This window comes from Onychomys torridus, chromosome 1 (genome assembly GCF_903995425.1).
Source record: "Onychomys torridus chromosome 1, mOncTor1.1, whole genome shotgun sequence".
Lineage (NCBI taxonomy): Eukaryota > Metazoa > Chordata > Mammalia > Rodentia > Cricetidae > Onychomys > Onychomys torridus.
In genome coordinates this window covers 176,134,724-176,161,746 of record NC_050443.1, presented here as the reverse complement: position 1 = coordinate 176,161,746, position 27,023 = coordinate 176,134,724, and the positions used below count along the sequence as shown (strand labels likewise).

Here is a 27,023-nt window from a genome sequence, read left to right as displayed (position 1 = left end):
TCATTTTTTTATTCTAAGATTTTTAGAATAAGTTACCAAGATTCTTATGTGTTCACCGTATTTATTTGTCCAGTATAGGCTTGGGCTTGCTTATGAAGCATCTATAGCACGATCGTGTTCATTTCCGTCATTGGGAGGTAGGTGAACAGTGAGGTGATTGGGAGCCTGAGATCAGTGGCTGTAGTAATTGTTGTCTCCACAGGTGAGCCAAAGGGGCAGAATTGGACAGACAAGGTGGCCTTTCTTACTGCAGTGACTCCTTTCTACATTTAGAATAATGTTCTTCAAGCACTAGCTTTATTTTTTGCAGGTCTTAGGTCAGCAAGTATTTAAGAGTTCACTGGGTGAGGAAATCATACAGTAAAATCAAATGTTGTACAAGTCTTAGAATTTATTATAATTCATCCTTAACAAAATTCACTCCTGCTTAGTGTTCTAAGGGGTCTATGCGGCGGCTAGTCTTCTCTTCCTGGTTCCAGTGTCCTCTAATCATGACCTTCTCAAAGTCTGATATGAGCACACATTTTTCTGTTCTACAATTTAATCTTTGCTTTATTTTCCACATGCACACTTCATATTGGAATTACTTCATTGTAGTTTCTCATCTGCCCAGTTGCAGTGCAGTCTAGTCTTTGGTAACTTATCTGTCAGTCTGTGCACTGTTGGAACATACCAGAGACACTGACAATTCTTTTTCATCAAGACCAGTAGGATTTTTTTTTTTAATTAAAAGTTTTTATATTTGCCAGGCGGTGGTGGCGCACACCTTTAATCCCAGCACTCGGGAGGCAGAGGCAGGCGAATCTGTGAGTTTGAGGCCAGCCTGATCTACATGAGCAAGATCAGGACAGGCACCAAAACTACACCGAGAAACCCTGTCTTGAAACCCCCTCCCCTCCAAAAAAAAGTTTTATTTTTAACTATGTGTATATGTGTGTTGGGGTTAAGGGTTGTGCGTATGAGTACAGTGCCAGAGGATGTCAAGCTAGGGTATTGGATCCCCTGGAGCCATAGGTACGGGCAGTTGTGAGCTGCCCAACATGGGTGCTGGGAACTGAAATTGAGTCCTTTGCAAGATCAGTATGTACTCTTAACTGTGTACCATCTCTCCAGCCCCCGGTAAAAGATTTTATATTCTATATTTCAGGATAATTTTTGAGTTGACTAATTTTCCATAAAGAAGATAGAGAAGAAACCTTTGTAAATAATATAAAAAGGTATTCTCACCTAGTCAAATAAAGTGTTGCTCCTGCTGACCTAGACAATAGATAATATAAGCTCTGTTTATTTGCACTAAGGGGGATGCTTTGAAATCAACAGTGGAACTGGGTTCCCAGGTCTCTACTGAGGAGAAAAGCTGCTTCCTGTCAAGGGTCAGTTCCCAGCTAGGTCTCTGAATTGAAGCTGTGTCTTGTTATTTTTACATCTCCTTGGTGATTTTGTGTCATCTTCACTCATGTGCACCGTGTGCTATCTCGCTCTAGGATTGCTCTTAGTGCCTCCATTGCTGTCCTTCTGCCTGCACCCTTCCACGGCTCCAGTAGCAGCTTCTGACCACAACACTAAAGAGCGCTCCTCCTTACTGATCTTCCGGTTACTCTGTACTCCTGCAGCTGCAAACCAGAACTAACTAGTAACGCTGGCTGAACTGAGAGAGGAAATACTGAGAGACTGCAACTGGCCTACTGGTTGTGTTCACTTGGGTTGGCTGTCCTCTTTTTTCCTCTAGAGGAGGCCCTTATTAAAGGAATTATGAGTGGTACACTTTATGATCATAGAGTGTGTAAAGATGTAAAGGCTCTTAGTTTAATTTTCTAAATTCATTTGATTTCTTAGATGTAAATGAAGATCAGGAGCCGATTTGAAGAAATGCAAAGTGAATTGGTACCAGTCAGCATGTCAGAGACAGAGCACATGGCCTCCATTTCTTCTGATCCAAATACTGGGAAAACACCTGAGTTAAAAGAAGACTCGTGCAACCCATTTTCTGGTGATGAAAACAACAAATTAGAAACCGAATCTGAACTATTGTCATTGAACTCTGACAAAATTTTATGTCAACCTAATGAACACAGTTGTCAAATTGAACAAGAAAACCTTATTCCAGACTGTGGTGGTGGTGAGAATTCTTGTGTTAAAACAGACACATGCTCAGAAAACTCTGAACAAGTAGATGACTTTCCTGCTGGGGACTTTGTAAAACAAGTGTCAAAAACAAGTGACCCAGGACAGACGGTGACACAGATACTGGCAGAGTTGAGGTCCTCTGCATCTACAGAAGCCAGTGATCCAAAGACGTCCTCAGCAAGCCTCTACGATACAGACTGCACCAGGAAACTCATTTCTCAGATAAAGACTGTTTCAGCATCAGATGATTTGTTGGGAGAAATTGAATCTGAGCTCTTGTCTGCAGAGTTTGCAGAGGAACACCAAGTACCGAATGGAGTGAATAAAGGCGAGCATGCCTTAGCCCTGTTTGAAAAGTGTATGCATGGCAAGTACTTGCAGCAAGAGCTCACGATTAAGAAGTAAGTCTAGTCTGTGGGAGGAAACAAGGGCAGAACTGCAGTTTGTCTAAGGAAAGTAGTCTCTTGTCCACATCTCATTTCAGAATGCACTGAGTGTCTACTCCCTTAATATCTGAGCAACTCGAGTTTGCTGCTTCTGGTGGCTATTGTAAGTCCAAGGAAATAAAGAGTAAACAGTGTAAGCGCATTAGGGAGTGAGAACCTCGTATTCAAGTTATGTCAGAATAATTCAAAAGGAAATTGAAAGTCATGAAATTTAAGTTTGGAAGCTTAAAATTTGGAGAACAGAAGAATTTGATTGAGCATATTGTGATTTTAGACTTCTATTTGTATAGTGTTTTAATGATAGTTTGATTTTCGTCAGCTTGTTTTTTTGTTTGTTGGTTGGTTTTTTTGTTTTTCAAGACGGGGTTTCTCTGTGTAACAATCCTGGCTGTCCTGAGACTTGCTTTGTAGACCAGATTGGCCTGCCTCTGCCCGGTCCCCCTCCTCCTGAGTCCTGAAATTAAAGGTGTGCACCGTCACCTCCCAGCTTAATTTTTCCATTTTTAATTAAAATTTAAAAATTTTTTAAATTTAAGTTTTCTAATTTTTTAATTAAAAAATGAGTGTATTAAGATGTGAGGGGGTGTGCACACATGAAAGAGAACAACCTTTTTGAGTTATTTCTCCCCTCTGCCTTAACATAGTTTCTGGGGATCAAATCCCTTTTTCTCAAGAATGCCTCTGCTCACTAGCTCTAACTTGGAACACTGCTGACTTGTGATAACACTCTGCTTTCCCACTGAACCCTCTGTGCTTCTGTCATTTGGGCTTAGGGCTCCTTCCCCACAGCCCTGCAGTCTGCACTACTCCATAGCCCCATCCCCAGGGGTTCTTCCTGATACCCTTCCCTAATTTTCTTAGATGTTGAATCCTAACAGTTTATACAGCACTTATAAATTTAAAGATGTGTCCATCTACTAGTATCATATGCTTTTATGTGATTGGCACACATCTTGACTCATGGGATCTTACAGATACACAGTATGTACTGCTGTCATCCTGAGGTGTGTAAGGTACCTGAGACACAAACTAAGAAACTGCTTCAGGGTAAGATGCAAATATATACAGGCGCACACCTTTAATCCCAGCACTTGGGAGGCAGAGGCAGGTGGATCTCTGTGAGTTCGAGGCCAGCCTGGTCTACAGAGCAAGATCCAGGAAAGGCACAAAGCTACACAGAGAAACCCTGTCTCAAAAAACAAAAATAAAACAACAACAAAAAAAAACAAAAAAAAAAACAAAAAAAAAGCAAATATATACAGGCTTAAGAGCCAAACTTTATGAGTTTGGCTTTAGAAGTTTTATCAGTTATGACTGAAAGTCATCAGGTTACAGATTGTTGGATGTCTAAAAAGTATTAGGAGTACAGTGAAAAACAATAAATAACTCTTCTCTTCTAGCCTGTCAGGACAAGAGCAGTGTGGTAGAGTGGGGTTAGGGCGTTAATGAGAAGTCTGAAATTGGAAGAGTCCCATTGGCTGAGTCAGATTGTTCATTCCTATGAGAGAGACAGTACTTACCTAGTGTTACTCTTGTGGCTATTACGGTGTCATAGAAGTGTCAAATATTATTGGAAGCTTTATTGATTTTGTTTGTTTGTTTTATATGTAATATTTTTACTTCCAAATAAAATACTTGTTGGTTCAGGTAAGCAACTAGATGTTTTTCTTAACTTTTACCTCCATTTAATATTCTGTGAAGAACACTACATTTGAGTTCCTTTGATTGAAATTTTCATAAATGCATCCTTTCCCAAATGTCTGAGTTGGTGAGGTTTTGTTTTTTTGTTTTTGTTTTTTTTTGGGGGGGGGGTTGGATGGCAAAATTGTATGTTTTGAAAATGTAGAGTGCAATGAATGATTTAAAAGTCATTATGATTCTGCAATCAAGCTAGTAAACATATGTGTCCTCTCTCGTAGTTATGCGTGTGGTGTGAACCCTTAAGATTTACTCTCTTTGCAAATGTCCTCTCTTTCTTCTCTGGGTCTGTCTGTATGTCCCCACCCCCTTTCTTCCCTTCCCTTTCCTTTATTCTCCTCCCTTTCCTTTTTTTTCATCCTCTCCTCTGTGCATTGTTCTAAAGGACCTTAAAAATGATAGACATGTCTTCACCTGGAAGTTTGTACTCTTTGGATCTCATCTCCTGTATCCTCTGCTTTCTGGTTCCAGGAAAATACCACTCCACTCTGTATTCTGTTATCCCATCCATCAGTAATATTGTTCAATGACCCAACTTCCGTTCTTGAGAATAGTTGTCTGTGTGGAGTGTGTACATGACATCTAAGAATAACAAATAACAAATTTAGGCTGTGGGTGTGGCCAGGGGTAAGGTGCTTGCCTAGTAGGGCTGATTGGCCAGAGGGTTTTTTTAATATCTGATGTATGAGTCAACAGAGTGAGTCTTTAGGCTTGCTAACAAAACTAGGCGCTCTTACCTTTCTCATCTTCCTACTTTCTCTTATACAGACAGGATTGGAAATAGTTTATCCTTAATCACAAAATCACTTGATGGCAAAGACATGCTCTGAGAAGGCATCATTAGGTGTGGGGTTTGTTCTTATATGAATATGGTATTTTATTATAAAACAATTGCTTGAGAGTATTGACTTACATACTCTTAGGTGTCTACATCTAATCTGTAGATAAATAACATTCCATATCTTATTTCCCTTTTTGCTTTATTCCCCTTTTATGTTTAGGTTAATTAAAGAAAATAAGAATCATCAGGAACTCATCTTAAATATTTGCTCAGAAAAAGACAATTTAAGAGAAGAACTGAAAAAAAGAACAGAAACAGAGAAGCAGCATATGAACACAATTAAACAGGTAAAAAAATAATTCTTCCAAGACCATACTTAAATTTAGAAAGTAAACTCCTGAAGAAAACAAAACAAAACAAAACAAAAACATATAATAGGTTAAAAACATTTTAAATGCAGGAAGCTGTGGTTGATACATTGTGCACCCCAATAAACTTTATCTGGGGGTCAGAAAACAGAACAACCACTATATTAAATATAGGTTTAGGCAGTGGTAGCATACGCCTTTAATCATAGCATTCAGGAGGCAGAGATCTGTCTGGATCTGTGTGAGTTCAAAACCCCACTGGAAATGGCCAGGCATGGTGACACACACCTTTAATCCCAGGAAGTGATGGAAGGGAGCAGAAAGGTATATAAGGCATGAGGACCAGGAACTAGAGGTCTTTTTAAGCTTTTAGGCTTTTAGCAGCAGTTCAGCTGAGATTCATTTGGATAAGGAAGGACACAGAGGCTTCCAGTTTGAGGAAACAAGATCAACTGAGAAATTGGCAAGGTGAGGTTGGCTGTGGCTTGTTCTGTCTCTCTGATCTTTTAGCGTTCATTTTAGTGTTCACCCCAATACCTGGCTCCTGGGTTTGTTTTTATTAATAAGACCTTTTAAGATTTGTGCTACAGGAGACTACTTCGTATTTAAAGCATTAGAATGAGCCTGAATTATTTTATATAAATAATTATTCATTCAACTGTTCCAAATATGACACACTTTCTTCCCAAACCATGAAAAAGACTTGATTTAACTTCTTACCAATTAAGAGAAGATGTAGTTAATAGTAGTGACACCTAGACATTTCTGTCTGGCTTAAGGATCTTTTTCTCACTGTTGTTCTAGTTCTCACAGTGTTTTGTGAGCTCTACTGTGAAGGTCATGTCAGGCTAACTGGTGTCCATAGCTGGAATTTTTCTTTCTCTCTTTTCAATGGGTGTGTTTGCTGCATGGATGGATGGGTGAGTGCTTAGGTTGATAACAGAGCAAAAGCTGCTCTTAGTTTTTCTGAGCTGTTTTTTCTTCTGTGGACAGGGTGTGAGTATCCTGTGCTGAGGTGGTGGACTTTGCACTGGCGTGTTCTGAGAAATGGATCTTGTGGTCTTCTTCCTTGTGTGGGCATCATAAGGCACACTTCAACTAAAAGTGCTAGGAGACAGTGGGGATGCAGTCTTGGAGTATACCTCTGGTCCATCATTTACACAAGCATTGTTGTGCTGCTCATGACTATTTCCTGTTCTTTCCTAGAAAGCTGTCTAATGAAAGCAGCAGCAAACAGCTGTATAATAAAAAATTAAACCAAGTTTTCATTTACTTGTGTTTTGATATGTATTTGTTGCACTTTTACATACTTGAAAAGAGATTGTAAGCTGTTGTATGCAGTAGTTAATTGTAATTTTTTTTTTTTTTTAATGTGCTCCAGGTCTACCACATGTAAGCCAAACTTAAAGGCTAAAGCCTGTAATGGAACCTGAGGAATAGTCAGGATCCATATTTTGCATTCTTCATTTGCATTGTATGTATTAATTGTATCATTGGACTGTTTGGTACAGCTATACAATATGACCTGGAATCATTCTTTTTACAGTTAGAATTAAGAATAGAGGAACTGAATAAAGAAGTTAAAGCTTCTCAAGATCAGCTAGTAGCACAAGATGTCACAGCTAAAAATGCAATTCAGCAAATCCACAAAGAGATGACCCAGAGGATGGACCAGGTATTTCATATCACTATTAATTTGATAGTTTGGTACTTGTTTATTAGAATATAACAGGTATTGTGACTCCATTGGCACTCATAGAAAGAGCTTTGAAAGGAAGCAAAGTACTGGAGAGGTGACTCAGCTGGGAAGACTGCTGGCTGATCTTGCAGAAGTCAGGAGTTTGTGTTCTAGCATCCAGTCAGGTGGCTCCCAACCACCTATCACTCCAGTGCCAGGGTTCCCATGCCCTCTTGTATCCTCCAAGGGCATTCACATGCTTGTGCTCACACACACACATACATATAAATACAAATAAAAAGATAAATCTTAAACAGTGCTAAGGCAATCATAAATGCATGCTAATTTTAAAAAAATTAATAAATTAAGGAATATATAGGACAAAATAAGAGTTACCTCTTCACCTGTGTCTCCAGTCCCTTCCTATCTTTCCTTCTTCCATAGCTAATTATTGACATTTTGTTACATCACATATACATGAACTTGAGACACCTGCTTGTGTATACATGTTTTCACTAGCCCCTTTTGTGGTACTACAACAAAATACTTGAGTCTAGATACTCTATTACAAAAACAGGTACATATTTATGTTATAGTTCTAGCAGTTCAAGAGCAGGACAACCCAGAGAGAGTAGTTGTATTAGATGACTTCTGGTGACCGGAAGCTGGATTTTTACTCTTTCTTTCCAAGTGTCTGCCTGCTGATCTTGCTAGCCAAACCCCATACAAGTGTGAGGTTACAGGAACTTGTTAATGTGGAGTGCAAAGAATGGTCCTCTCCCTGGGGCCCAGAGTGGCACAGAGGCCAGCAAGGAAGCAGATGTGGAGAAGGGAGATACATACACTAAAACCACACCAACCAAAGTAAAGGGAGTAGGAAAGGGCTGGGAGCTTAGTACAAAGTATATACCAGCACTGCAGGAAATAGTTTTTATCTGTAGACATTTTTATGTGAAAATATTTTTATTAATGCTAGGTACTGTTTTCTTCCTAAGGCCAATAAGAAATGTGAAGAGGCCCGTCAAGAGAAGGAAGCGATGGTAATGAAGTATGTGAGAGGTGAGAAGGAATCTCTAGACCTTCGCAAAGAAAAAGAAACACTTGAGAGAAAACTTAGAGATGCAAATAAGGAGTTGGAGAAAAACACTAACAAAATTAAGCAGCTCTCTCAGGAGAAAGGGCGGCTACAGCAACTCTATGAATCGAAGGTATAACTTGTGCCTCTTTCCCTAGTCACACAGTGTAGGGCTGAAGCAGTCAGACAGTGTCTTTCTTAGCTTGCTTTCATACGTGTTTTAGGTGCCTCATTCCTTGCTGGTAGAAAGGTTTTTCTTAATCATTTTTAAAACTTTCTTTTAGAAGCTATTGGAAAAATTAGTTTGTATCTCAAAAAAAAAAAATACTTTGCTAAAAGATGTACATAATAATGTCAGTTGTGAATAGCTTTTGAATTAGAAGTATCATTTGGCCAGAGTCTTCCTTGTTTTTTCATTTAATACCTTTTCCCCCTGTGGTGCCAGGGACTGGGTCTGGGGCTTCATACAGGCCGGGCAGGGTCCCCACTGCTGAGCGCATCTCCAGCATGGCCAGAATCTTAGTGCAATACTTAGTTTACTAGAGGCTAGAATTCATATTTTCTTACTGACAGATGTATTTATTCTAGAGCTGTCCTAGAAGGTTGAATGGCTAAAGTGTAGCTATTCAGAGCTCTTGCTATTGTCTTTTAGTTTGGAAATGTTACTGTCCTCCAGGATTCTAGCAGAACCAGCTCAATCAGGTTTACTTTACTGCCAGATAGTTAAGAATCTGAGTATGTTTGTCTTCCACTGCATCCAAACTAGGTAATAATTATCCTCATGTCTGTTAATTTGATTTAGAGTTTTATTACTCTCTTATCATTTGAACCTTAAATCAGTTTTATGGCCTGTGGGCCACAGTGTACCTACTCTTGAATTATTGTGTTACTGCAGAGGGGTATAAAAGACCACAGTTGATTGTTTAAGTGAAAAATGACCTGATGTCCTTTTAGGAAGGTGAGACGTCTAGACTCGTCAGAGAAACTGACAAATTAAAGGAGGAGATCAGCTCATACGTCATTAAAGTAAAGTGGGCACAAAACAAGCTAAAGGCTGAGATGGATTCACACAAGGTGAGTGCGGGTGCAGTGGGGCAGTCTTGAGGGCTCAGGGAAAGTTCAGTGACAGCTAAGGAGGCGTGGGTCATCATCGTAAGAAAGGGATTTAAATTTTATAATTCAGCGTTTATAACACCTAAGTTTGCCAAGTTATTTAATCATTTTTTTTATCCTCAATTTGAGGGGAGGGAAACTTCAATATATGTTATTGGAATTAAAATGAAAAAATTTAAAGTATCTTAAGATTCTCATAATTAAGAATACATGTTCATCTTTAAATATAATTTAATAAAAATAGCTCATCTGTTTTCATAAATATCCTATTGCTACTAGGCTAATTACCCTGTCCCTGAACTGCTTGCTGCAAATACCATTTTATTTAAAAATTAATATAATAAAATGTAGTTACAAAGTCTGCTAACTGATGGCATAGTTTAAACACAAATAGAGATAGTCTTTGGTGAAATAAAAATATGCAGATGATAAAATGGACAGTAAAAATTCAACTCTGAAATGTAGCTTAAACAGAGGGGTGGTGTTAGAGAAATAGTGTGTTATTTTCCAAGTTTTTAAAAGTAGGCTTAATGATGCTGTCTAAAACATAATTCCAGGTTGCCTTATTATTATTATTGTTTTGGTTTTTCGAGATGGGGTTTCTCTGTGTTGTAGCTCTGGCAGTCCTAGAACTCACAATGTAGACCAGACTGGCCTCAAAACTCAGATCCCCCTGCCTCTGCCTCCCAAATGCTGGGATTAAAGGCATGTGCCACTACCGCCTGGCCACATTGCCTTATTAAGGATTACCAAGTCAATACAGTTGTTAACCACCTTTGGATATTTGTATGTTAGGATCAGAAAACTGTAGGTAGTCTGTATTGCGAGTGGTCAAAGGTAGGTTAGCAGTGTACTCCGTTTCTGTCACTCACAATCCATGGGTGTGTAGGAAACTACAAAGAACTCCCAGAAAGCAGTGGGGCAACCTGACTCACTTAGCTACTCAAGATTTTCCCTGTACTCTGGGTTATGTGGTAAGAAATTAAAATTTGAAATTCATAAAAAATAATTTCTAACTGCCTGAGTTACTCTAAGTTCTGAGCCCCTGCTCAGTCATTTCTAATGTTTCTGGCACTTTCTTTCCCTCTATCTCTGTTTCTAAGAAAAAGAATTTTAAGGTCTACTGGAATATTGGCATTTAGCTTGCACATCTGTGAGTCTTGAGTGTTTAAAGATAGGATGGTGAGAAACTTGTAATGGCAGCATTGAGAGGTGAAACCAGGCTGTTTAGAGAAGTGGCTGAAGGCTGATTCCTGTGAGGTGACATGATGTAGATGAACCCGTCAGGACGTAAAAATAGTACGCATACTGACCTGCTGTGTGGAGACTGGGTATTTACTAGTTCTTTTTAAGTGAGGCCTCGGGTTTGCCATCGAGCGTTAGCCCTGTGTACAGCACTGTTAGGAATGCAGCTATGTGAGAGTGAGAAGACAGGCCTGGCCTTCAGAGTGTCTGAACCAGGGCCCTGGCTTAACCTCTTCTGTGCATCTGCCTGCTGCCTGGAGAAGGGAACTGGGCCAAGATTTAGAGGAGATCTGGCGGCGTGGAAAACCACTCAGATGAATGAGAGACTTTGTAAACTTTCCTAGGCCCCACTGCAGTCTTCGATGCTAACACTGGGGCACTGTGGGTCCTGGGTCCATTGTGAGCAGTGGCCCTGGTCAGCCCTCCAGAGTACGTTGTCAGAATTGAAGTCTATACTGTATGTGTATCTGATGTCCAGGCCAAGGGCAGACTACAGAAATTAATCATTTTCTCCCCCAAGCTCCCCCAAGCTCCTTTGTGGGTTTAACTAAAATTATTTCTCCAATGTTTAGCCTTTAAGAACAGAAGTTTTGTTGAATGTAGTGAATAATGAAGAAAGACTTCCCACATTGTACCTCATGTACTTGCTTATCTGTCTGGTGGCCATGGTCTCACTTGCCTGACCTCAGAATAAGAAGATCTCACTGGAGCATAGGTATGGCTAGCAGCAGATATGATCATGGTCCTTTGGCAGCATGGTTGGCTGTGCTGGGTGCTTGCCAGGCAGTTCTGCCCCCCCAGAGCTAGCCTTCTGTTGTCTCCCAAATCAAGGCAGCATCTGTAGAGACGGGCAGGATGCAAGAGAACTTACTGGGCCTGTGTGACTAGCATTGCTGTTGTGTTCTGTCTGCTCAATTGCCTAAAGCCAGGGCCTGTGCTTCCCGCAGCTCTGCAGTCGTCGTTGTCTGTGGCCAGTGCTGCCTCATTCTCATGGCTCGGCAGAGGCTCACTAGCCAGAGTTTAGAACTTTCTGAAAGTTGTGTTGCTGCTTTACCTCCCTTAGTAAGCCACTATCTGTTTGTTCTATATCTGTTCTTTGCTCTCTTGCACTGTGGGATAGCAAGATCCAGACATACCCTTCCACCTTAAACTAAAAATCCTCTCAAAATACAGAAACTGAAAGGTTAAAAAAACAAAACTATAGGTACACACAAAGTAAGGTTTTCAGACTTGAGACAAAAGACAGCATAGGCTAGTGATCCCTAAGTGAAGTGACACAGATGAGGCTATTGCTGGGCTTCTGCAGCACGGGGAGAAGAATTGAAGCCAAACCCAGTACCTTTCTGGATTGATGATGTAGAGTATCCTCATATACATGCAAAGTGTGGAGAACAGGAGAGCGGGGTTCAGAAATGCAAAAGGAGTGGGGCCCACAAGGCCTGGAGCTCACAAGGGCTAGGAAGTCAGTGTTACTGTGGACACCAGCCAAAGTGCAGGACTCTTAGCACACAGGGCATCTAGTAGCCCTCAGCAAAATATTGCTTTAGTTGTGAGGGCCATTTTACACAGCTTTAAAAGCAAGTGTATTGCAAGTGATTTAGCTATGCACTAAAACACGTTACATAAACTTTTTCGAATGATTGTAAAGACATTGCCTAAAAGTACACAATTCACTATGTTTGGCACCTAATGAAAAATGACCAGCATGCAAAAGCAGCAGAAAAATGCAGTCCATAGAACAAAAGAATCAGCTGGGCAGTGGTGGTGCATGCCTTTAATCCCAGCACTCGGGAGGCAGAGGCAGGTGGATCTCTGTGAGTTCAAGGCCAGCCTGGGCTACAGAGTGAGTTCCAGGAAAAGCACAAAGCTACACAGAGATACGCTGTCTTGAACCCCCCCCCCCAAAAAAAAAAAAAAAAAAAAACCAAAGGAATCAGTCAATAGGAACAGATCCAAAATGACTCATAGTATAGAATTGTACACAAGGATGTTACATTTGAAATTATAAGCATCCTCTATATCTCCAAGGAGATAAACAAAGGCTTGAGTCAGATAAGAGGCAACATGGATGGTATTTAAAATTAATATTGATATAGCATTCATAATGAAAAACATTATGTAGAATTAATAGATGAAGTACTGCAGAAGACCAGATCATTGAATTAAATAGCAGTAGAGAGGCTGGGAGTGTAGTTCAATTGATAGAGTATATTCATGAAGCCCTGGATTCAGTCCCCATAAAACTGAGCCTAGTGGCGCATGCCTGTAATCCCAGCACTTAGGCAGTGTTTAAGGTTATCCTGAGCTAGCTCTCAAGTTTGAGGCTAGCCTAGGCTGTATGAAACTTTCTCAAAACATATAACACCAATGCCTATGTTCAACTGCATTCTTTATACCTGACATCTTCAATAATTTACAGTGTCTTCCTTCCCTCTGTCACCTCCCTATCTGAATAAATGACAAGCCATTCTTTTAGTTGCTCAGGTCAAAAGGCTTTCAACCATGATTTCTCTCAGCATATCCAGCCCCTCATCTTACACCTTTCAAGCCTGTATTTACCCAACACCTCATTGAAACTGCCTAGCCAGTCTATGTAAGCTCTGAACCCCTCTCCTAAACTTTATTGTTGTTTTATTTTTATTCCTAAGCACCTGTCTCTAATATTGAAATACCCTTTACTTAAGAATTTTATTTTTTTATTTAACTCCTCAATAGACTGTCAGCTTCGTAGGGGTAGAGATATTTGTTTGCTTATAAAGCCATTTCCCAGAACAGTCTGTAAAAGCTGGGGAGATGGCTGGGTAGATCAAGGTATTTGCTGTGCAAATGAGAACTGAGTTCAGATCCCCAAAAACCCAGGGCACTTCTGTGGTGAGATGGGGGCTGAGATAGGGGCGTCTCCAGAAGCTTGTAGGCTAGCAAGCCTGGTGCATGCAGCTGCAGCATGGGGGGAGGGTGTGTGTGGGCTGACAGCTAAGGTTGTCCTCTGACCTCTGCTCACATGTATATACACACACACACACACACACACACACACACACACATACACACACACACATACACACACACACACACACACACACACACACGATTTAACCAAAAGGAACAGTGCCTGGAAGTGCTCATTTATTAGGTAGATCAAACACAGTGAACATCCTTAACTTAAACACAATGTGAATTTTTTTCAAATGTTCGTTTAACTAGTAACATTTATTTGGTACACAGGAATCTCACTTGCGGCTTTTAGGTATTGAAATGGGCCAGAACTAAATATCAGCTGTGTCTTGGTTCTGAGAGTGAAGATGCAGAATCACAGTTGTTACCTAGTCTGAGATTCTTAATATCTAGATTATTAAATTATTTCTATTTTAAGTGATACTGGGTTCTAACATATGGTCATTTACTATCAATGACCAGTAGCTCAGAAAGAAAGTAAATACTTAATTATTACACTTGTTGTTAAAATGATACATGGAGTAGTATGTGGAGCTAGGTGCAGTATGGATGTTTAGGAGAGAAAGGCAAACCTGTTCCAAGCATAAGAACAAAAGGGGCCGGATGCCGACCTGCCTAGAGCAGAGGCTGCTGCCTGGCATTCCTCCATAGAAGCAGAAGGTTTTAGTCATTTCTTTTGTTTCTCTTCGCTGTGTCAGAACTCCTGATAAAGAGCAAGGAAGGTCTTTTTGGCTATTTGGTTTTGCATTATAGCAGGAAAGGCATGACCAGCAGTTTGAGAGGCCTGGTCACATGGCATCTGCAGTCAGGAAGCTGGGAGAAATCACCCTCTGGTGAGCAGAAAGCAAACAATGAAGACACACAAAAGAGAGCATATATGTATTCAGTGGGAACTGGGCAAGGAGTGAAGAGCCAGGGTGGTCGGGACTGGAACAGGTGAGTAATGAGGAAGAGTGAGAAAAAAACAACTGGATCTGATGAGAATAACCTTAAAATCCTGTGTGAAGAATTGCCATTTTAGTAGAGAAGGTCGAAACGGAGACCGTGTTTAGTAGCATTGTTCAGTCAAAGGGAGCTTCTTGTGGATGTCACAGCTATACCCAGAGGATCTCTGGGATGTGCAAAGAACCATTGAACAGTCTACTTCTCTTACCACATTAGTCATTTTGAGGAATTTGGTGAAAACTGTCCATTTTAACTTAATATCCATCAGTTAACTGTGCTGACCATTTTCACTTTGTCAGTCACAAAAACTACTGCTAGACTCTTGCTTAGTCCCCAGTCTAGTACTACAGCATTGTCTTAGTCAGTGCTGTTCTGTTGCTGTGAAGAGACACCATGATCACACAACTATTTTAAAGGAGAACATTTAATTGGGGCTGGCTCACAGTTTCAGAGGTTTAGTCCATTATCATCATGGCAGGAAACACGGTGGCATACAGGCAGACATGGTGCTGGAGAGGGGCTGAGAGTTCTGTATCTATATTTGGATCCTCAGGCAGCAGGAAGAAAGAGTATGCCACTGGGTCTGGCTTGAACTTCTGAAACCTCAAAGCCCACCCACCCTGTGTGACATACTTCCTGCAACAAGGCCACACCTCCAATAATACCACTCCCCAAATCTATTGGGACCATTTTCATGCAAACCATCACAAGCAGAACTACCTTTGTTCTTACTGTTCTTCATATCACCATGGCTAATTTTGTCTTTGTCACTTTGTCACTGTAGGAAACCAAAGATAAACTCAAAGAAACAACGTCAAAATTAACACAGGCAAAGGAAGAAGCTGATCAGATCCGGCAAAACTGTCAAGATATGATAAAAACATATCAGGTATGTTTCCTTTTTGAAATAGACTAATTATTAGAACTCTGTTTTCACAGTCTTTCCATCTCTGCCAAATTTGAAGTGTGTATGGATTTCTTAGGACAGTTAAAAATGCTTGCTATGCATCTATAGTCTTGGCTTTGACGGAGTGAAGTGAGATGGGGTAGGCTGATCTGTGGAGCTCACTGGCCAGTCAGTTTGAGGTTGCATGTTATCCTGTCCCAAAAAAAAGGTGGAGTGGAGAGCAATTGAGGAAGAAACCTGCTGTCACCTCTGGCCTTCATGGGCACACAGGCACACAATTGCACCACATATGCAGCTCAGACTCATTAGAGGTCCTTTCATCAAGAAAAAAAAAAAAAAAAATCCTAGAAGATGTCAAGATAATGAAGAGAGCAAAGAAATGCACAACTTAAGACACTCTTCTGTAATATGTTGTGAACCCAAAGTGCACTATTCTTGGTTCTGCAAAGTTAACATTTAAAAATCATTCAATGCATTCTTTAATTTTAGCTGCATAATCTACTGCACAATTAGTAAACTTGATTTCAAAGCTTTGTTCATTTTCAAAGTATAAATACTTTTCATTGTTTTATATTAGGAATCAGAAGAAATTAAGTCAAATGAGCTTGATGCAAAGCTCAGAGTCACGAAAGGAGAACTTGAAAAACAAATGCAAGAAAAATCTGACCAGCTAGAGGTGAGAAGTTCAGTTCTGTGTTGTCTAATGAATATATGACAGGCTAGATTATGTCATGCAAAAGGAATGGGGTACTCAGTACTGTCTGCATCTAAAGCCTTTTTAGAAGAAGCAGGTGAAAAACTGCTAGTGCTCGTGTGTTGCATTAGGATATGTGTCTCTTTTCCAGATGCATCATGCCAAAATAAAGGAACTGGAAGATCTGAAGAGGACATTTAAGGAGGGTATGGATGAGCTCCGGACATTGAGAACAAAGGTAATCAAATCTTCAGGCCTAACTCAGAGTTGGGGTAAATATCTTTCACTTAGAATTAACTCTGATTTGTAAAGTGTTAGGGAAGGAATACTTAGAAGTTCTTTAAAAGAACTCGGAAAAAATAGCATTTTTTTAGCAGTGCAACTGACTCTTACTGAGTTGAGTGCATGTTAGTGACTGGAAGTGCTTGCCACGTCTGTACCTTACGCATGGGCTTTGGAGCAAAGGACCGTAAAGCAGTTGGCAGGAAGGGCAGAGCTTATGGTGGTGTCAGCACAAAACACTCTTTAAGACTGAGAATACTCTGGCAGTATTCACAGTAGGATGGATATCATTTTAGTTCCTGACATCAGTGAATCCCATGTGTATAGTCTCTGTCAGAGTGACCGCCCTGTTAGTGTTTGTGTTACTGCTAGTGCTGTCTCCACACGTTAGAACAGGCCTGCGCCATGTGTGCCCTGTCCTTCCCCAAGAGTCAGCTGGGACGGGAGGGAAGGGGATGGAGCCAGGAGAAGCAAAGCGACTTGACACGTCTTTTCCCCAGCCCTGTAGTTTGTGTCTCTCCTGTCTGAGGTGCTTCACCTTGACTGTGATCATTTTATAGGCCAAATGTCTAGAAGATGAACGCTTAAGAACTGAAGACGAATTATCAAAATACAGGGAAATTATTAATCGTCAAAAAGCTGAAATTCAAAATTTACTGGACAAAGTGAAAATGACAGATCAGATCCAGGAGGAGCTTCAGAGGTATGAAGTGAGCAGCAAGCTTTTCATTCTGTCTTAAGTACACCCACCCTCAGCTCTCAGAGGGGCACAGGTTGAACTCCTCTGGTATTTCAGAGTATAGTGTAATCAGCTTTAGTTCTTTTAGGAATATCTGGTCATTTTAAATTTTGTAAAAATATATTTGTTTTCCTGTCTAATGAATATAAATCCTATAGTAAAATTTTTCTAAAATGATGAAGAATATTAGTTTTGAAAATAAGGAAACCACGACTTCTGTCATTACTAACTGGAGTCTCCACTTTTTTAGGGCATGCATTTATTTTAGTAGTTTAGCATGGTACAGTATTCCTGAGTAATAAAAGTGCTGTGTAGTTGCTCATAAAAATAATTTGAGCCAAGTGGTGGTGCACACCTTTAATTCCAGCACTCTGAAGGCAGAGTTGACAGTTGTTCAGTTTGTCTTTGACTTTCTGTATTATCTTTGACTCCTACAAGCCAAATCAATGTTTCTAGTTCAGGAGCCGTCAGAGGTGGGGCGAATCAGTTCATCTGTATTCAGCTTCACAGCTAGCTGTCACTCTTCTGAGGGAAACGTGAATCTGTACCGAGATCTTTAACTTTGCATGTGTGTAGCTTGAGCTCAGAAACTGACACCATTCCTTGACATCTCAAAATCACTTAAACTTGTAGCTAGAGTTCTTTTGGCCCTGCCTGGCCCACAGTCAGGACAAATCTCTCTCACCTACCAGTTCCATAGCCACTCAGACCCAACCAAGTAAACACATAGAGACTTACATTATTTATTTATAAACTGTATGGCCATGGCAGGCTTTTTGTTAACTGTTTTTATATCTTAATTTAACCCATTTTTATTAATCTATAAGTTGTTAACATAGCTCATGGCTTACTGGTATCTTAACATCTGTTTATCATGGCAGCTGGCAGCATCTCTCTGCCTCAGCCTTTTACTTTTTAAAATTTTTCTCTCTCCTTGTCCCGCCTATATTTTTTGTCTGGCTACTGTCCAATCAGCTTTACTTATCAGTCAGTCATCCACAACATAAACTTGATTCATGATATCATCTAGCAGAGCCTGGGTCAGGTTAAATCTGTGTTGTCTGTGCTGCCCATCTCCATGAAGAAGTGCTGCTCCCCCCCCCCCCCCCGGTTGCCTTCCTCACTAGGGTAGTGTGCCTGTGACCAGCCCTGCCCCTCTCAGGCCTCCTCCTCTTGAGTTGTTCTGCTTTCTCCCTCCTAGCCTGTGGTCAGTTACAGGAAGCAGGAGTTGTTGGTGCCTCTTCTTTCAGCTCCTGTGCTCAGTTCTGAGCTGCTGGCATTCACAGCCATTCTCCCTTTTGTGCAGGGGATATTCCTCCTCTGATACTCCTTCCACTTCTGCTGTGGGCCTTTTATCTCTGGTCTGTCTACTGACTTTCTTTTATACATTGACAGGATTTTAAAAACTGTGTATATGCATGTTTACCTGCCTATGTGTGTGTGCATTACATGCATGCCTGGTACCTTTGGAAGCCAGAAGAGAAAGTGAGGTCTCTGGAACTCAACCTGGGTCTTCTGCAAGACCCAGTGCTCTGAACTTCTGCTCCATCTCTCCAGCCCCTGAAAACAGAAGGCCTTTTAGAGCATAGCCACAGTGCTCCAGTGAGTCTTGTCTGTGACTGTTTTCATGGTGCAGTGACAAAATACAGTGCGGCAGGTAACCAGAACAACGAAGCGTGGCTCAGAAGCCTGCCTGCCCGTTCACAGGCTGGCGGCCACACCCAGAGAGCTCAGGCAGCCTGCTGAGTGTGTCACCACACTCCTGCCGTTAGCCTGCTCACTAGAAAAGCTCTTTGAAGCCTTGCTCACTTACCTTCTTCACAGCTCTTCTCTTAACATAGGAGACTGCCGTGTTTGAATGGACGCATGACCACAAGTACCTCTGTAAAGCATTAAGTGAAAATTTCCACACCATTAATTTAATGTTTTTAATAGCTTGCTTTAATTTTTCTTCAATATAAACTTTGTTTTTTAGTGGTAAACAAGAAATTGAACATTTGAAGGAAGAAATGGAAAGCCTTAATTCTTTGATTAATGACCTACAGAAAGACATCGAAGGCAGCAGGAAAAGGGAGTCTGAGCTCCTGCTGTTCACGGAGAAGCTCACTAGTAAGAATGCACAGCTGCAGTCTGAGTCCTGCTCTCTGCAGTCACAAGTGGACAGTCTCTCCTGCAGTGAAAGTCAGCTGCAAAGCCAGTATGAGCACGTGACACAGACCAACGCTCACTTGGTGAGTATAAGTGCTCCTTTCCTTCTTTGCCTCTTAATGGGGGTGTGCTGCATGTGTCTGTGCATCATGCAGTGCAGTGCGGAGGCCAGCAGAGGGCGGTGTTCTGCGTCCACTGGAAGAGCAGCAGTGCTTCTAACTACTGAGTCATTCCTCTCCAGCCCCTAGCCTCCGTTCTTAAAACTGCAGCGACAAGCACAGGTTGAATTTCTCTAGTATTTCAGAGTATAGTGTAATCAGCTTTAGTTCTTTTAGGAATATCTGGTCATTTTAAATTTTGTAAAAATATATTTGTTTTCCTGTCTAATGAATATAAATCCTATAGTAAAATTTTTCTAAAATGATGAAGAATATTAGTTTTGAAAATAAGGAAACCACGACTTCTGTCATTACTAACTGGAGTCTCCACTTTTTTAGGGCATGCATTTATTTTAGTAGTTTAGCATGGTACAGTATTCCTGAGTAATAAAAGTGCTGTGTAGTTGCTCATAAAAATAATTTGAGCCAAGTGGTGGTGCACACCTTTAATTCCAGCACTCTGAAGGCAGAGGCAGGTAGATCTCTGAGTTCAGGGACAGCCTTGTTTACACAGTCAGTGCTCAGGCCAGCTAGGAATAGTGAGACCTTGTCTCAAAAGAAACAAGGAAATTTGAGTCTTTTAAACATTCAGAGACTTAACACTGAAGCTGTGTCCCACACAGGGTGTCACCCCCACCCTGTTGGTGTTCCCTGAGTTGCTGGGTGAAGATGAGGAGGAGCCGTCACAGGAGAGTCTATTCTCCTTATAATTTTAAGGTTTTAAATTGAGCGATAATTGGAAAAGAAAAATCAGTGCTTTTTAACCACATTGTACTTATTGTTCAGGAGAGCAGATTGCTCAGAGAGGAGGAGCTGCGGAAAGAGGAGGTCCAGAGCCTGCAGGCTGAGCTCTCTGCTAGGCAGACAGAAGTTAAAGCCCTGAGCACCCAAGTGGAAGAACTGAAAGATGAGCTAGTAACACAGAGGCGCAAACACGCCTCCAATGTCAAGGATCTTAGCAAACAGCTTCAGCAAGGTACTCATGTCTTGCATGTTGAGCCCCAGAATGTGCCTATGTGTGTTAGAGATCTGGTGCAGGAGGTGCACTGGCCCTGTGAGCTCCTGCATGCATTGAGCTGTGTGTGGGGTTGGTTTTCTGAGGCTCAGGTCTTGTTGTCATCCTTGTGGCAGTCTTTTTGACCTTACATACCTAGTCTTCTGCCTCACCCTCCTCGGTGTTAGGAATAAAGGGATGTGCCACTATGCCCAGCCTATATATTCTTCTTCACAGTGTTAACATCCACAGACAAAATTACAAATACTCAGATGGCTAAACTTTCAATTCTGTGAGTAGTCTGTTTTCATGCTAAAGGCTGTTTTTTCACGTAGCCACAGGAGGTGAAAATCAGAAAAGTCCCTGTGGCCAGTTGTGAGAATCTCAACTTTTTTACTTTGCATTCTGCTACCTGCAAAAGTTGTTTAAATGTGTGTCCTCCCTTCCCCCCAATTCATGTATGCTAATGCATGCCTGTAATCCAGCAGGATCAAGTTCATCCTCATCTACATAGTTTAAGGCCAGCTGAATTCAGTTTTTTTGTTTTTAAGATTTATCTGTTTTTATGCCTGTGGGCATTTGGCCTGCGCATTGTGCACCACATGCTTATCTGTTCCTCATAGACACCAGAAAGGGCATCAGATCCTCTGGGACTGGAGTTATGGAGGTCGTGTATAAGGTGAATCCTAATTGGACTCAATAATAAAATCCCAGAGTCCGATATAGGGGTAAATGCTGAAAGATCAGAGAGACAAAAGAGCAAGCCACGGCCACCACTTTTTACCTCGCCAGCTCCTCAGCATGAAAGGGGCTGTGCTCCTGTCTCCTCCTGCCTTATATTCCTCTCTCTGCCCAGCCTTATCACTTCCTGTCTCCATCTCCCTAGTGCTGGGGGCATAAGATCCCAAATGCTGGGATCAAAGATGTGTGCCTCTATGGCTGACCTAGTGGCTGAGCTCCACACTCTGATCTTCAAGCAAGCTTTATTTGTTAGATCACAAACAAAATATCACCACATTCATGAGCCACCATGTGGGTGCTGGGGATTGCACCTGGTCTTCTGAAGAGCAGTCAGTTCTCTTAATCTCTGGTCCATGCCTCTCCCGACATGTTTTTTGCACATGTAACTGAAGGCAACTTTGGGAGAGATTTCTGATACTGAGAAGGATCTGAAAGTTCAAGTCATTGTAAGCAAAAGTGCTGCTCTCAGATGTTATTGTTTTTCATTTAACCTGTACATTTCCAGAAGTCATTTTATGTGAATGGCATCCCCAGTGTTCTAAGATATATATCAAGGACCATTGTCTTGTGGGCTAGGCCATTTTTGCCCCAGTGACTTTAGCAGTTAATGTCAGATGGCATGAGCAAATGACCATTAAAACTGTCACAAGTAATCCATTTATTTTTCTAACAGCACGGAGAAAATTAGAACAAACTGAGAATGGGAGCTACGATAAAGAAGTTAGCAGCATGGGAAGCCGTTCTAGTTCATCAGGTAAGAATGAGCTTAGTTGGTAGCAGTTGTTTAAAAAACAGTCTTATGCTGGGCAGTAGTGGTGCACGCCTTTAATCCCAGCACTCAGGAGGCATAAACAGGCAGATCTCTGTGAGTTGGAGGCCAGCCTGGTCTGCAGAGTGAGATCCAGGACAGGCACCAAAACTACACAGCAAAACCGTGTCTTGAAAAAAAAAACAATAAATAAATGAATGAATGAATAATAGTCTTTTAAGAAGTATTTATAGGCTTTGTTTCATTTTGAAACTTAAAAATAGAAGTTATGTATAATTATAATATGGAAAATGTACCTTATTAAATATTCACATCCTGCTCTTTGCCAAGGTTTTCCGGGTTTGTCTTGGGCTCTATCTGAGCCCCATTTTCTGTACCTGCCACGTTTGTATTCTGTGCAGCACTTCTTTAACTTCTGAAATTTAGATTTGTATCTAGCCATATCTGGTATGTGGACTCTCTTACTTCCAAATTGTAACACCTAAGAAGAGACAAAATGGCCATCCTTACGTAACATCAGGTTTATACCGATAATTCTCCTTTGGTGTTCACAGGGGATGGTTCCAGAGCATGCAGTGGATACTAAAAACTTTTATAAGATGGTGCAGTCTCTGTATAATCTATGCCATCATCTCACAGACTTTAAATCATTTCGACATCACGTATCTAGAGTGTGTAGGTAATATCTAGTGTCTAACACAGTGTGAATGCTGAGGACATAATCTGTACATGTTTAGTGTAGACACTTTTTAAAAAGTATTTCCAGTTTGGGGTTTGTTGAACCTATAGATGGGTATCTCCCACATGTGAAGGAGACAGTTGTGTGTCTGTTTTCATTCTCTTTTCTCTGTCTCTGCCTCTCTCCCTCTTAATCCTTCATTTTCTTTCTGTTGGAGTCTAAGAAGTGTGTGTTAGGGTCAAAGCCTCAGCAGCAGTTACCATAGTAACAGAAAGTACCTGGTTCAAAATCACCACTGTATCTTAAGTCCCAGCTGACCTCATTTTATTTGGTTATGTAATGGGGCTAGGGTATCATTGCCTCAAGTCTGTAATATTGAAGAGGCCATTTGTGTTGGAGGAAGAGGCTCAGACATTGATCTCCCATGGTCTGCTGGGATGCTGACATTTACAAAGTCTAGGTGTGGGGAGCACAGACATTTTGTGCGTTGTAGTAATGGCATCTAAATGGGGGTGACAATCCTGTGAGGTAAGTTACTATTTTTAACAGAAATAACCTAGGCCACTGAGGGTTAAATAACGTGTCCAAAACACACTAGTAATGTGCCTGTTGAGTGGATTGGAACAGTGGCACCTTCTCCCTCCCTTCCCCTCCCACACACGCCCCTTTGCCTCTCCTACCCCCCTTTCCCCCCCTCAATGTTCTCATCATTTACTTTTTGCTGTTCTTTATTTTTGAAGACTGTTCTCTGTTCTCCATCTCGTTTCTGTGTGATGTGACAGTCTCTGGTGACCACTGCTTTCATCTGTGCTTTCACAGAAGGATGGCTACCACAAGGAGCCCTCTATGTGCTATTCGCCCAACATTGGACAGTGCTCCTAGAGTGGAGGAGGTGAGGGGCCTCGGTCATGCACTCGGGCTGAGCTTGCTTTTCTGTCTTCAGGGTCACTTAATGCTCGCAGCGGTGCTGAAGACCGATCTCCAGAGAATACCAGCTCCTCGGTGGCTGTGGACAACTTCCCGGAAGTGGACAAGGCCATGCTGATTGAGAGGATAGTGCGGCTGCAGAAAGCGCATGCCCGGAAGAATGAGAAGATAGAGTTCATGGAGGACCACATCAAACAGCTGGTAGAAGAGATAAGAAAGAAAACCAAGTATGTATTACTATGGTAGCATAACCTGTGTTAGAGGACTGCCATTCGAGTGGCCTCAGAAATTGGTGAGACGCTGATCTTTTCCATGAGGTTCACCATGTTATCCAGGCTGGCATTGCGTTCCTGGGCTCATGTGATCCTTCCGCATCAGCTCCTTGAGTAGCTAGAACTGTAGGCAAGCAGCTCTGTGCCTAGCTTAGTAATTCCTGCACATCTCAGGCTCCATCTCTTTTGATCACCTGTTGTAGTCTAGGTTTAGGGGACACAAAGGTGAAAGATAGCCAAGTGTCTTCTTAAAGGGGACGTCGGGAGAGAGGGGTGGAGAGTAGGGGTTTTGCTTTTTAACATACTAAAATAACTTGGGACTTAAATGTATTTAGCTTTTAAAAGTGAATGATTCTAAAAGATATATGGAGTTTTGAGAGTTGTTTCCTACTGGTCAAAACCTAGTAGGGCAATAATTGAGCTCCTCTTGGTGTAAGACACTGTACTTGGGACTAGTTAATCAGTTCTTTAGATCCACTCATGCCCACTCAGCAGCAGAGTGGGTTCTCTGGATCTGTAAGACCAGCCCTTACCTGTGAGGGACAGACCCCCAGCTACGCTCCAAACAGCTTGACTGAGCCACAGTCTGTGTGGCATCACATTCCTTTCACAAACATCACACTTAAGTAAGAGTTGTCTTCATATGCAAGTCTGCTCCTAAACCTTTTAAAGTTATTTTGAAATAATTTTAGACCTATAGAAAATGTTGCTTGTAGATTTTAAAAGAAAGGGCAAAATAGAGTTTAATAGAAACTGTTAACAGAAATCAAACCAATAAAGTAGTGACTAAAATATTTACATACATGTAAGGAAAGAAACAGACAAGCTGTGTTTATATTTCCTTAAATACCGTGATACAACAAAAAAGGGACAGGTTAAGAGACCATCTAGTAAGGAAAATTACTAGGTTATTAGTTAGGTTATTGGCCTGACAGATGTATATTTTATGCTGATCATCTTTATGCTTGTGATTCATTGATTCCTACAATCCCAGTGTGTTTATTCTGCAAGCACACAAAGTATCATTTTGTTTTGCAGAATAATTCAGAGTTACATTTTACGAGAAGAATCAGGCACACTTTCTTCAGAAGCATCTGATTTTAACAAAGTGCATTTGAGTAGACGCGGTGGCATCATGGCATCCTTATACACATCCCATCCCGCTGACAGTGGGCTAACACTGGAGCTCTCTTTGGAAATCAACCGAAAATTACAGGCTGTTTTGGAAGATACATTGCTAAAAAATATTACTTTGAAGGTATTTGTGTTTCTTATTCGTTTACCACTCAGTAAGTGTGGCAGAATGATGCCTCGTCATAGTATCCTCTAGCACTGGGCTCTTGCCTAATGTAAGATACCATGTTACCCGGAGGAAAAGTCAGCGTCAGACTCTGAGGTGCATTGTTAACTTCATCATGGATGGCTTTTGCTATATGACTATAATTACAATTTTTTTAGTATTATAGCATTTGAAGTGTATTTTGTGGCTTTTTTTTAAGCTGTTGTGTGACCCAACCTTTCTGTCTTTGCTATGCATGGACCTTGATAGTAATAGATTTTTAAAAATAGTTTTAAATCTAAGTAATCATTATGCATTAGAACTTGTTTTAGCTGCAGTGAAAAGATTATAACTTTGGGCCAGGCATGGTGTCACATGCCTTTACCCAGCATTTGGGAAGCAGAGGCAGGAGGAGATCTGTGAGTTTGAGACCGGCCTGGTCTGTCTATGTAGCGAGTTCCAGGACAGCCAGGACTATACAGAAAAACCTTGTCTCCAAAATAAATAAATAAATAAATAAAAAGACAGGCCTATTTCACTAAAACATGTGTGTCCAGTCTAATTTATCTCAGTACCAAGAACTAATCACTCAGTTCCACTGTTTAGGCAAAGGCAGTTCCCAGGGTACTTGTATTATACTCAGTACTTCTGTTTTCTCTTCCCCACTTATTAAAGGAAAACCTGCAAACACTTGGAACAGAAATAGAACGCCTTATTAAACACCAGCACGAACTGGAGCAGAGGATGAAGAAAACCTAACAAAAAGCTCTTGCCCAGTAGACAAACAAGAGCCACAGAACAGCAGGTGCCACTGTCCAGTGTCCTGAAACAGCCCTTGCCTTGTGCCAACTAATCAAAAGTTCATTTTACTTCCCTGTGCAGAAGTGCCCTTTCATGAATGCATTGGTGTGTGTGCCGTAACTGTGAGCTCAATGACGTCCATTTCTGTGTGGTGCAGTTCAGCCACCTTGTCACTGACTCAACATCTAATTTGCTTATTGCCCTAAAATGCTAAACATTAGTACAAGGGTTTAAAAACAAAACAAAAACAACTTTGCCGTAGTTCTTCCGTTAGTGAGTTCAGCCTTTGAAAAGTATTTATGAAAAGACAGGTGTTCTCCATCCATTATTTCTGCAACACACAAAGACACCTAGAGAAATCATGAAGTTTTCAGTTTTCATCTGGGCACAGTGATCACCCTATAGTTCTAGCTACTTCGAAGGCTAAGGAGGATCTGGAGCTCATGAGTTCAAAGCCAGCCAGGGCAACATCTCACAACCCCATCACAATTAGCCCGAATCACAGAGTAGTCTTGCGTTGTGCTGTAAGGATGTATATGAATACTTAATTTAATGACAACTAGACAGGAAAACTGGCTGTTGGTAACTAGCAGTGACCAGGCACTATTTCCTTATTTGTCATAGCTACGTTTTCAGATTTGAGTTTGAGTTACTAGTTGAGTTTTTACATCTTCAGTACTTAAACTAAGATTTTAAACAATGTGTGTACTTAAAATTTTCCTGTGAACTTATTGTATTTTAAAATGTGAAATGAATCTAATCATTAGAACAGATAAATGAAGACTTTGAAACTGACATGTTTTAGTTTTACTGACATTGTATAGAAGTAAATGTAATGGGGTCTTAAAGCAGTGATTCTTAACCTGTGGGTCACAACCCTTTCACAGGGGTCACACATCAGATATTTACATTACAATTCTTATCAGTAGCAAAATTACAGTTATGAAGTAGCAACAAAATATAATTTTATGGTTGGGGTCACCACAACATGAGGAACTTTATTAAAGTGTTGCAGCATTAGGAAGGGTAAGAACCACTGGGTTAAGGTGTTTCTGAAGACCGCATTCCCAAGAGAAGCCAGCACTTAGCACTGTTAATTTTTCATGTATGTACTCATTCTTCATTCTTGATTGTTAATTATGTAGCATAACGAAACACCGTTTCACCAAATGTGATGTTTCACTATATTATTTAAAGCACAG

At 41.0% G+C, this 27,023-nt stretch overlaps 1 protein-coding gene across 1 annotated transcript in view; it reads left to right on the top strand.

Annotated features, from left to right (window-relative positions):
- The window catches only part of Ccdc186 (coiled-coil domain containing 186), a 33,161-nt gene extending 6,434 nt beyond the window's left edge, over positions 1-26,727 (top strand). The window contains exons 2-16 of the mRNA XM_036173566.1: positions 1,837-2,528; positions 5,273-5,399; positions 6,967-7,095; positions 8,094-8,306; positions 9,128-9,247; positions 15,216-15,320; positions 15,916-16,014; positions 16,184-16,270; positions 16,875-17,017; positions 19,029-19,284; positions 20,146-20,335; positions 21,768-21,848; positions 23,486-23,696; positions 24,780-24,999; positions 25,696-26,727. Of these exons, the coding sequence (XP_036029459.1) occupies positions 1,843-2,528; positions 5,273-5,399; positions 6,967-7,095; positions 8,094-8,306; positions 9,128-9,247; positions 15,216-15,320; positions 15,916-16,014; positions 16,184-16,270; positions 16,875-17,017; positions 19,029-19,284; positions 20,146-20,335; positions 21,768-21,848; positions 23,486-23,696; positions 24,780-24,999; positions 25,696-25,779 (2,751 nt within the window). The 5' untranslated portion in view covers positions 1,837-1,842 and the 3' untranslated portion in view covers positions 25,780-26,727. The remainder of the gene's footprint in view (positions 1-1,836; positions 2,529-5,272; positions 5,400-6,966; positions 7,096-8,093; positions 8,307-9,127; positions 9,248-15,215; positions 15,321-15,915; positions 16,015-16,183; positions 16,271-16,874; positions 17,018-19,028; positions 19,285-20,145; positions 20,336-21,767; positions 21,849-23,485; positions 23,697-24,779; positions 25,000-25,695) is intronic.
- The last annotated feature ends 296 nt before the right edge of the window (positions 26,728-27,023 follow it).